The 12,707-nt window shown below is 27.6% G+C and overlaps 1 protein-coding gene across 1 annotated transcript; it reads right to left on the minus strand.

Moving 5' to 3' along the window:
- Positions 1 to 498: 498 nt before the first annotated feature.
- On the minus strand, positions 499 to 1,734 carry LOC121248593 (ethylene-responsive transcription factor 3-like). The gene has a single exon (XM_041147101.1). It carries the CDS (start codon positions 1,414 to 1,416, stop codon positions 748 to 750), a length of 669 nt encoding a protein of 222 aa, XP_041003035.1. The 5' UTR covers positions 1,417 to 1,734; the 3' UTR covers positions 499 to 747.
- Positions 1,735 to 12,707: the final 10,973 nt, after the last annotated feature.

The raw sequence follows: 12,707 nt of genomic DNA on the forward strand, positions 1-12,707 counted from the left end.
AAACAGTAATAAAATTTATGAATTAAAATTTGTGAATAGTTACTAATCCAAACGGGCTATCTTCTTCCACTTCTTCCAATTTCCATATTATTTTTCTCATTAGATCCATAATCCCAAATTCCCTAATTAATCTGTTAAAACTCTAGCATCATACCAAACCAAGAAGACCTTCCCCCCACCATTTTTCCATACCCCATACAATTTTTCTCATTAGAACATAATACCAAAATCAATAATTAATCTCTAACAAATCTTTTTTTTCTTTTAAATTATAATCACTAACAAATCTGGCATCACCATTTAGTAATTTGACAAAATAAAAAGAAAGAAACTAGCATAAAGAAGATTATTATCTGTGGAAGTTTATTTTTGTACAGTAAGTAAATCCAAAAAACAGAGACAAGATGGGTGATGAAAATCAGGTTTGGATCCGTTTGGATATGAGATGGGATGAAGTGAAATGAGATGAAATCTATCGCCTTAGATCCCACATCTGACTGCTTTGTAATACGATCTAATTGGGTTCAACAATACAGAGACAAATGTTCGTAGCCCATGAAAGTTGAAGAAACCCCCAGACCGCACGGCAACCCAAATACAACTATTCATACATCATAACCTAATACAGATAGGGATTTAAAATAAAAATCAAATTATCGATTTTTTTTCTGGAGAAATAAGATAGAAAACAAGAGAGAAATTGAAAGAAAAAAGTGACCATTAGATCCACGACCGACCATAGCGTCTTTAGAGACACAAAGCGGTTGCTTGGATATCGTCGTCATCGATTAGGCCGAAATCCTCACCGTCCATCGGAGGAGGGAGGTTGAGATCGAACGGCAGGACCCTCCGGAACGATGAAGTGAGGACACAGTCGTCGTCGTTGTCGTCGACCACCGAGGACGACGAGTCGCAGTCGCTGCGGCAATCATCGGGTGGGATCGGGTGCACGGGAGGCGGCGGCACGGCCTTCACCCTCGGGACGACCACCCTGGGCCCACTGAAAGACTCGACCGTGCTGCTCATACTGCTCGACGTCGGCCTAGCGGGGGGTTGCTGAATCGGATTATTAAACTTACCCGAAACGGCCGAAAATCTCCTCTCTTCCCGGACCGGAAGCTGGGCGAGTTGGAGGGCATCTAAGGGGAAATTGATCTTGGCCTTGGGCCCACGAAGGGACAAGGCGGCGGCGTCGTAGGCTCGGGCGGCATCCTCGGCCGAGTCAAACGTACCGAGCCAGACACGAGTCTTCTTCCAGGGATCTCTGATCTCGGCGGCGAAACGGCCCCAGGGTCGCTTCCGAACCCCTCTAAATTTAACATCCTTGATGGTCTTGTAATGGGTATTAGAATTAGTGTCATGACAGAATGTTTTACCGGGAACTGTTGCTGGATCTGCGGTTCTTCCACGCCGCATGGGTAAAAGCCGAAAGAGAGCGTGGGAATACAAGGAAAAAGGGGGATATTGGAGATGGTGGGTGGGTGGATGGGTCGAAGAGAAACAGAGCTTCCGAATTATATGTTGCCACCAACCTTCTCCAGTTACCAATCAAAGGCTAATCTTCATCTCTGCTTTTTTTTTTTTTCCCTCTGGATTTATCTCTGAGTCTTCTCTTTTCTCTCCGGAATGAGAGATCTCCGGGGCTTCGATGCCTGGCTTGATTTTCGCTTTTTTATGCGGGGGCGCCGGGACGGGAGGTATGAAATCGTGGCTATGTGAAAAGACTGAAATGCCTATTCGTTTCTTCTTCTTTTACTTGGGACTATAAGGTGCAGTGCACCTTCTTTTTATTTATTGCATAAGTGATGGTATTATTCAGAAGTATGCATGCCCCTCGTCATCGATTATGTTATTCTTTTTTCATTTTGTCCGGATGCTAATGGTGTAGGAAAATTATATTTGTAAGAAGAACTCTCAGTTAGCCAAAATTAAAGATATTTTATAAATATAAGAAAAATTTAACTTTTAATTATTTCATTCACATAAATCTTTACATTGAAATAATTATTTTTTTATTATATAACAATTAAATAATATAAGATAAATTTAATTTTGATTATTCACATTAAATCTTTACATTAGATTATCGATTTATTCAGTATATAGTAATGAATAATTAATAATTTTAAAAATATTTAATCTTTTAATTATTTATTTATTTTATTTTATCATATTTTAATATTCTACCTATTATATATTAATTAATAATTATATTCTTATTAAATTAATATATCACTAACTCAAATTAATATATCAATTGTGATAAAATATGTGATAGAAAAAAAGGTAGGGAGATAATTAATAAAATATATATTTGATGTATATATAGTAACCTTTAAATTTAAAAAAACTTTTGAAAGTCACTGTAACTAAATTCTATTGTGATTTAGCTATAGTAAGCTTCAAATTTGCTCACAATAGAATTTAGCTAATTCATTGTGAGTATATTTTACTTTCTAATAGTTAAATACTCAATGAATTTAACTTTTAGTTAATCCATTAAAGATATTCTAAATAAACACATTTTTCATATAATTAAAATGGCATAATTTTATTTATAAAAAAAATTTAAAAGTCTAAATATTGTAAATTTAATATTGTCACGGTATCCCTGTAGTTAATGTGCTATTCACATTGATTTGTAAATAAAATGACTCGTTAGAGTTAGGAATGTAATCGAATCGGTTGGTTGGATCCGATTTTAAACATATTTTAAAACCAAAGCAGTTTAACAGCTTTAGGTATTGTTTGGATTCGAAGATGAGTTAAGATGAGTTGAGATGGGCTGTGAATAATAATGAGATGAGTTGTGAATAATAATGAGATTTGTGAGTTAAAGTTGATGAATAATAATGAATAGTAATGAAATGAGTTGAAATGAGTTGAGATGACTTGCGAATACAAACCGGATCTTAGAATTCTGAAAAACGTATCATACCCGATCATTTAGAAAACCGAAACTTTTAATTTTTTTGTTTCGGTCCGATTCTATTCAATATTATAGGTGTGATTCGTTTTGAGCTTTTTTGTTGGGTGAGTTATTTTTTCTGAATCAAATGAAAAAGATATACCAAACCTATATAAAAATATACTTCTCAAAAATATATTTATCATTGATATATATATATATCAAAAGTATACTCTTATACTTATATCATATTGTATACGTAAATATGCAACTTAATACATAATGATGAATATTAACATATTAGTAACTTAATATTAATATTCATGTTTAAGAGTAAGTTTATATAAAAGAAGCATAAATAAAAATAAGATTAAAATTTTATACTATATTAATTTTATAATATGTGTAATATATATAATATACTACATTAATATTCGATTTTTTCTTATACCCTAATTAGAGTAATATGATCTTAATGAATAACTAGGATATGTAGGGACTAGTAATTAGAAACAAAGTTCTGAATTTTGTACAGTATGGGCCGGTATGGTTGAAATATACCATTTCTGTAACGTAGCCAGTACAAAAAAGGGTATAGTTTTGAAACGGTCAGAATTTTGGTTGTTTTGGCCCGTATTTTAGCTTTTACTTTTTTTTTCATTTCTTCAAACTGCAAGGTAATTTTTTGACTTCTCAATTCAGATCAGACTATTTATAATTTATATATAATTTATTTATATATAGACTATAATTTTGAAATATAATTTATTTATATAATTTATTCATATATAGACTATTCTGAAACGATACCAGTATCGAAATATCTCGTTTTAATATTTCGACCGAAACGATCACCGTTACGATATTCAAAACATTGGTTAAGACTGATAATAGTAGTTGGACTCTATCAATGTTTGTTTCGGTTTCAATGTAAGTTTATCTGAATTCCATTTATTTAATGAATTGAATGAAACAAATTGAATTTCTCAATTCTAATTTTGTAATTTTGTGTGAAATTCGTAACTTATGACAACTGACATTTGATTGTCGTGTACTGAATTTGAATATTCAGCATATAAAAGGGTCAATATTAATCCTATCTATTAAATCAAATGGATTGAGCTTGCAGATTTTGTCCGAACTTATCAAACCTAAATATCTCATTGTGTCACTTAGGCCGATTAATATTTATTTAGCATAAAAACGATCGTACTTAAGAAATAATAATTATATCAACCTATGAAATAAATAACATGCACCTGTTTTTAGATGTTATTTATTTTAAATAAAATGGTAGATAGAGAGGAATGGTTTATGTATAACAAGAGAAATAAAAAAATAAAAGCTAAACTTGATTATTTTTAGATGAAAAATGCTATATTTTAATTATATTCTGACAGGGATACATATACCAAAAAAAAAAAAAAAATCATGTGGGAAGAATGGCTGAATACTTTGTAAGATAACTGCAAACAGAGCAGCAATAACGTTTTCATTTTCATTTTCATTTTTATTTTTTTAATGTAATAGAATAAAATGGTAGCTTTAGGTACGGATATACGAATAATCTTCATTTTAATGAAGAAATAGAATATTTATTTAAAAGAATGATAAAGATGCGATACTTTTTATAACTCTTTTTACAGCTATGCTTTAAAATTATTGTTATTTTTATAAAATAAATTGAAAATAATTATACGATTTATAAAAAGTCCTCAATTTAACGCAAAGTTATAAAAAAAAAAAAAAAAAGGATGTATTTGTATAATTATTTATTTATTTAACATAAAGTGTGTTGTTTGAAAACAAAAATACCAATATAATTTTTTATTTTGTTTTTTTGTAATATGCAAATATTATATAAATGAGAAAGAAGTAATGCAAGACGATTGAACCGAATCCAGAGATAAACAATGAGAAAAGGTATAATGAATTTTGTAATTTATCTTCTAGGTGACCTTTTAATATGAACCAAAGGCTTAAAAAGCATTTGGTAATGATTCTATATGTGAGGTAAAATTATGGCAAAGAGTAGGAATTACATGAGGTGGTATTGAAGTTGTTTAAGTATGTTAATTATGTTTTCTGACTGCTGGTTATTACTAAGAATTCACCTCAAAATGGCCGCCAACTAAGACGGTATATGTCCCTGACGTGTAAAGCTGAGTAAAAGTCTAAAAAATCCGACTTTCCTCTACTTCCGCTTTCATTCTATTCCAATTCCGATAAAATAGAGTTAGAGTCTCAGTCGATGTCGGAGGTATCACTAGACTGACTCTGATCTAATCATACTCTAACTCTAATATTATATATGTTATAAAAATATATATTTATCTATATATTGATTATATATACTAATATACTTACATAGTTGTGTAACTAAAACTTATATATTTTAGTATACTTTTATAGTTAAATTCAATAATATACTAATATGAGCTAATTATTACATAATATACTTATATTATAATACAAATAGAATAATAATAGTTCAATATATATAAACATTATAGTATTACTACTACAAATAATCAAGTATAAAAATAAGTTAGATACCAGCATTCAAATAATTATAATATAATAAGTTAATAACACATATTAAAGTATAATAACATATAATTAGACACTAGAAAGTCTAGTATACAATTAAGTTTGAAATAAGTTAGACACTAATATAATATAATGACATGTAATACTATAGTACAATAACATATAATTAGACATTATAATATAAATATAGTATATAAATAAATTAGACACTAGGATAGAAATAACTATTAAGTGTTGAATAATAAGTTAATGATTTAGTGGTTGGGAACAAATAACATATTTGGTGGTTGGCTTTGTTTTAATAGTTTTGGTTATGTAACTTATATTTTAGTTTTGGCTTGTAAGATTTAGTTTATATATATATATATATATATATATATATATATATATATTAATATATTAGCTTTGGCTTGTAAGTTGTAGTAAATCAACAATGAATAATTTAGTTTTTGTTATGTGTTTTTAACTTATATTAAATCAGTAGTGAATGATTTAGTTTTTATTTTTAATTTCTTTTAAATTGAAATTTGAAAGTCTAAAAAAAATTATTTTTTAAAAAGTGGGCTAAATATGAAACTAAACAAAAAAGCCCAAAAAAAACCTAAATCTGACTCCGACTCCCACTTGTTAGAGTCAGAGTCGGATCGGAGCCTTCACAAGTCGTAATCGGAGTTAGAGTTTAGATCCGAACACCGACCAAAGTCAAAGTCAGACTTAGGGAATTCTGATTCTGACTTTGTTGGTGCTCACCCCTACTAAATCATATGTAGTTAGCGCAAAGCTAAGATATATAGACGCGGGAAGTGGCTAAAAAGCTTAATTTTCTAAGAAACAATAAGAAAAAGTTAGAAAAGAAAAATATGTGACGAGGGAGGGAAAGGATGAGGCTGGATCTCTCTGCTCTATTATCTTTGAGTTTCGACAGAGATTGATTTTGACTTTGGCTTTCACGCACCACCAGGGAGTCCTCTACTAATGCCACACGCGGCATTTCTGGAGTCTGAGTCCGGGATCTCCAAGGTCGACTGTCGATTCTCTTCTCAGAGTGGCACGTGTACTGCACGCGCCACAACAGCCTCTATGCACTGTTTTTTCTTTTTTGTGCAGTGTTTTCTTTGTAGTTTCTTTTGTGTAATGTAGTTTCTAGGTAAATAAAAATTCAAAAAAATAGTGCCTTCAAACTTTGGTCTCAATGGAGTTATAGTCCCCCTCCGCATTGACGGGGTTTGGTGGGGTTTGGTATACCCTACCTTGCTTAGTCGGGATATGGGGCTTTGTAACCTTTGTCGTGGACAGAGGTGGTATTTTCTCTAAGATTTATGTCTTCAGAGATTTACTGTCAGGACTAGACCATGTCAGTCACGAAAGTGTACTGAGAAGTTACTAAAGATTGTAATTGGCTTGTTTTTCAAGTCAACTATGTAAGTCATCTCTTAATGAAGGGTAATATCCATTTTATCAAAAAAAAAAAAAAACTCATTTCAACTTAATTTATATATTTAAATTAATTTATTTACATTTAAATACATTAATATGATTAATAAAATATTATTATTCATATATCAATTTAAATTATTAGAGATCATCTTAATATTTAAACACAGTTTGAATATTTTAAAATATTAGTAAATAATTGTAAAATAATTTATTAATATTAATAAAATAATTTGAATTAAAATATTTTATTAAATTTTAAAAAATAAGAAAAAAAAAGTAAATAAAATTATTGTAAAGTAAATGTAAGTTTTTAATATAATTATAAAGGCAATGGACAAGAACGTTAGCCATTCTCGAGACCATGACACTAACTACTGGCACCACGCACCTCAACCCCTGACTGCTATCTCTGTCCTCTCTCTGCCTTGCCTCAGGCTTAAACCACTCCCCCCAACCTCCCTGTCCCTGCCCTGCCCTGATTCTTAACTCCCTGACCCACCCCGATTTCAATTTGGGTACGTTTGCAACTTATATACATTTTAATTCTTTATTATAATTTTTTTAAATTTTAATATAAAATATAATAAATAATTTAATTTTTTTAAATTTAAAAATATTAATAATATTAAAAAATAATATTTTATCATCTCAATTCAACTCATTTTAACATCTAAATATAACTTTATTTTACATCATTCGCTGCCACTAATTTTATCTACTCCTCCACTCGGCACTATTTTCCCAAAATTATGCATCTGTAGCCTTTATAATTCAATTACTGAAATAAGCCAAAAATATTTAAATATTGTTTACCTTGTTTATGTGTATATATATATATATATATATATATATATATATTTATCCAAATAATTTATATCTGTTTAAATTGAGATCCTTAAATTCAAATAAAAGGTACTTTTTTTATTATTTTTTCACTTCTCTAAAGTTTTTTAAGAAAAAAACTATTATGTCATCTAATAGTTACTGCTATATTTGCCCATTTAGTGAATTTTTTTTTACTTAATGATAACGAAAAATGATTTAAATATATTGATATATTTTTTATTTTTTAAAAATTTTTAAAAATATTAAAAAAAATATAAATACAAAAAATACAAAAATAACTAGGGTTAACAATGAGCAGTGCTACCACGCTCAATTTTTAATGTGGATCCTTTGACTCCTTCGGAAAGAAAGGCACCTTGCCCAAGAAAACAGACAGCTTTATTGCTCTAGAACCGTAGGATTTGGACCATTCTCGGACCTCAATACTATTTTTTATTTTTATTAATCTAATAATAAGATCTAAATAATAAAAATGGTTGTTTTTTTAATAATAATAAAGTTTAATTATATTTTATCCCTCGGATTTTTTACTTAATTTATAATATACTTTTAAAATTAATAATTACATCAAAACAAATTCTTAATTTTTCAAAACTTTCTAATCTACTCTTTCGTCTACCAACCGTGTCAAACCATATATGATTTATTATTAATTGATAGCATATATTATTTTATATTTTATATGGTTAATGATAATAAATTAAATAAAAATTACATCTTTACAATAAATATTATGTACATGAACAGCACATGCAATGAATTTTCGTTAAATTTAATATTGCTAGTAGACGAAATGAGGGATTGAAAAATTTTAAAAATTTGAAGATCCACTTTGCAATTATCAGTTTTGGAAATAAATTGTAAATTGAGTAAAATTCGAGAGGAGAAAATATAATTAACCCTAATAATAATTAAAAAAAAGAGAAGTAAAAAAAAGAAAGCAAAAGAGTACGATTAGGGGCCAAGCTTAAAATTCCTTATTCATGCATGGAAAATGATAGATATATAATCTCATCCGCAATTAGATTCAAATTCCGTCGAATAAATACAGATAAAATGCAGACAGGCATAAACAAGCTACTTATAATAATAAAATTTTGTTTCTGTATATATTATAAATTGATCCTTTTTTTTTTAATAGATGCTCGTGCTGCACAGGGGTGGACCAATTTTTTATAGGATCAGGTTTTAGTTGACCACATCACTTTCTAGGAAAAAAATTGTTAAATATTAAATATTTTAAAAAATAAAAATACATTAATACACTAAAAATTACATCCTTAACCATTAAATTAAATAATAATAAAAAAAATTCCAAGTGATCAAGTAGAGCGGTACACTTTGAAAGACAAATTAATTTTTTCCTTCTCTAAAATTTCATTAAATTTAAAAATAATAACTAATTATTATAAATAAAAAAGTAATTTAGAAGAAACATGCTGTCGTGCGGCCACCCTATGTTGCCGCCACTATTTTTTAGCTGAGTTTTGGTTTTCCAGTTTAATACCGTATTAATTTCTTTTTTTTTTTATTACAATAAAAACCCAGAAAAAATCCATTACAACAAAATAGAAATGGGAGAGGATCATAATTATATAGAGAGGAATGTATGTATTAATTACTATTCACTCTCACACTTCACAGTTATAACTTTTTTAAATAATGTGGAATGTGGAATGGTGACTAGTGATTGATAAAATGAATTTTTCTTACATATATGACCCATCTGGTTTGATAGATGATCTCAATCCATCTCATAGCATAACATTTCAACATTTAAACACCATTTAAATACAAACACTTTTTAATTTTACATTTTTAACTTTTTCATCAAATCATTACCTAATCTTTACAATTTTTTCAAATAAAAAAAAAATCAACTTTTTTGGATTTCAAAATAAAAATAATATTTTCACTTTATAATATTTTTATTCAATTTGTTCTCTCTCATTTCTCAAAATCCCATAAAACATTTTAACTCAAACTATTTCATTAGTATTCATAAACTATTTTACTATTATTCATAAATTTTGATCTTATCTACATAATCAAACAAGGTTTTAGACCTCGTTTGTATACTAAATGAGTTGAGATAAAAATTAAAAATTGATTAAAATATTATTATAATATATTTTTTAATAATATTATTATTTTGTGATTTGAAAAAGTTGAATTGTTTATTTTATTTAATGTGAGAGTCTAAAAAATTTGAAATAATTGAATAAGATGAGATGAAATATATTGTGAAAACAAACAAGACAATAAAGAACATTGGATATTGTCATGTTAAAATGGTGATCTTCGTTCCTCCTAAATCTAATAGTTCCACGTTGAGATCGATCAAGATTTACTAGAGATAATAATATGTGATACGAACCGTTAATCCAATACAAATATGATACGATAATAACGGGTTTGAGTTTATTCTTAACAGGTTGACCTATTAAGACACAATTGTTTAATAGGTCAACCCGTTTTGACCTGTTATGATCTGTTAAAAAAGTTAAAGTTACAATTATACTCTTATATATAAAAGTAAAATTATTAGTATTTTAATTTCGATATTTTTATTATTTAGATTATAATTTTGAACTTGTAGTTAGTTTTATATTTTTTATAAATATTATGATTTTAATATTTATATAAATTTATGCTAAACTTAATAAGATCAAATGAGTAAATTTCGGATCTGTTCAACCTAGTTACATAAATAAGTTGAAACGAGTCGAGTCGTGTTATATTAATATATTTTGTAATATTTACTAAAAATTTAAAACAGACTAATACGATATGATCCGTTATGTTAAGAGATCGATTTGAGATTTTGATTCGGTTCATATTGCCTCATATAATATAATATAATATAATATAATATAATATATATGATTTGCGAGCACCACCGTTGACATAATTTGACAATCCTAGAACCCACGATAAGACACATCAGCAGCTAATACCCACAAGAATCACACTGATCGAGACCCATAGTCTGACCAACCGGGAGCATCGGGTTGCCCGGTATAACTAAAGCACCCGACCGCATTGGACCAAAACTAAAGCAAATACGCATTTCTCTATACAAATAAAATATAAAGAAGATGATAGATATATAATTATTCTTATAATATTTTTTATAATTATGTTTTAAATAAAATTTATTTTAATAAAATAATTTATAAAAATAATAATATTATATATTTATTTATTAATTAATTATAAAAAAATTGCACATATATCATTGTTTTAAATATATTTATTTTGAACTAGAGAAAAAGACAAGCGGCCTTCTCTGACCAGGACTCCTTTTTTGGGGATCGGGTGGGTGCCATACACATCACGCCAACCGACAGCTGTATGATGCTCTCATCGTCTACGGCCCAATGTGTGCCTCACACCTTTCCACATAAAAATAATGACAGTATGCCCTTTTATTTTACTTTCTTATTTTGACTACTTACCTATTTATTTATTTTTTAATTTTTTATTTATTGACTAAGAAATTGATTATTAATATATTGATATTTTTTTTTATTTTTTAAAAATATTTAAAGATATTAAAAAATTGTGAAAAGAAAAAATGAAAAATATAAAAAAGATGAATTTAACCTAAATAGCACATTCAACTATTGCTGAGTGACAGACAGCTTAGCATCACTCTTCCACATAATTTTAAATTTTCCTCTTTATTTTAAGGCTATGTTTTTTTATAGGATTTTAAGGTTATGTTTGGGCAGTAAGATTACCACATTACTATTTAATATATTATTTTTTTAGTATTATTTAATATTTTATCATTAATTTTTTACTATTATTCATAAATCATCTGAAATCACTTTACTACCCAAACTTAAGCCTAAATGTTGAAACAAGAAAGGCCCGTTTGATTTTGGTTTACATCCATCTTATCTTATCTTATATTAATATCAAATACCATTCAAACATAAATATTTTTTAATTTTAGAAATCTTAACTTTTTCATATAATCATTACCTAATAATTATAGTTTTTCTCAATTTTCAAACAAATACAAAAAATAATTCAACATCTTCCAATCTCAAAACAGAAATTATATTAAAAAAACTATATTTTAACAAGATTTTAATTTTATAATATTATTATTCAATTTTTTCCTCTCATTTATCAAAATTTTATAAAACATCTTAATCTAAATTATTTCACTATTGTTAACAAAATATCTAACTACTATTCACATATTTCTCATTTTATCTTATATGTATAACTAAATGAGGCCTAAGAACAATTGCATTAGCTCATCCTTCTTTTTTTCTTAAATTATTTAGTTTTTCCAATCATTTTTTTTTAAACATACGTATTTGATCAGATTATTAGCACATGGTAGCAGTGTGCAGCATTAGTTTAATAGTCTGAAAAATATTTTAAAGAAATTTCTTTTACTTTTCAAAAGCTTTCATTAAAAAAGCGTAAGTATTTTAATTTTGAAAAGAATATATTTTATTTACAAAATTATACTGTAAAAATAAATTTACAAAGTGACATAATTCGATGGAGAATGTCTCCATACCTCTCCATCTAGCTGCCATACAGTGACTTTATAAAAAAGATAGTTAGGAAGATCTAATCCGAAGGTTGGTCCATTGTGATCATCCAATTGTTTTGAACGTTTATGATTTTTTCATATTGTTTTGTAATAGTAGATACTTTATAATCATCGAAATCGCATTTATCCTATTTATAGGAATGTGTTAGAATTAAGCATTTGAACTAATATTTATCTATTTATATATACTATTGTAACAGTTATTCTATTATCTAATTGGTGTATAGAACACGTTGTTCACATTATTTAAATATTAATACTTATTTTTCTTCTAAATCAAATTATGCTATTTAAATATTTTATTAAATATGTTATCTATACCTACTTATAATTAGTAGAATATTTCATACTATAAACTACATTACTATTTCAAGATTATTTGACTAT

This window comes from Juglans microcarpa x Juglans regia, chromosome 2D (genome assembly GCF_004785595.1).
Source record: "Juglans microcarpa x Juglans regia isolate MS1-56 chromosome 2D, Jm3101_v1.0, whole genome shotgun sequence".
Taxonomy (NCBI): Eukaryota; Viridiplantae; Streptophyta; class Magnoliopsida; order Fagales; family Juglandaceae; genus Juglans; species Juglans microcarpa x Juglans regia.

What these genes read in the sequence shown, in the direction of transcription:
- LOC121248593 (XM_041147101.1), bottom strand. Translation starts at nt 1,416, where the DNA reads ATGCGGCGTGGAAGAACCGCAGATCCAGCAACAGTTCCCGGTAAAACA.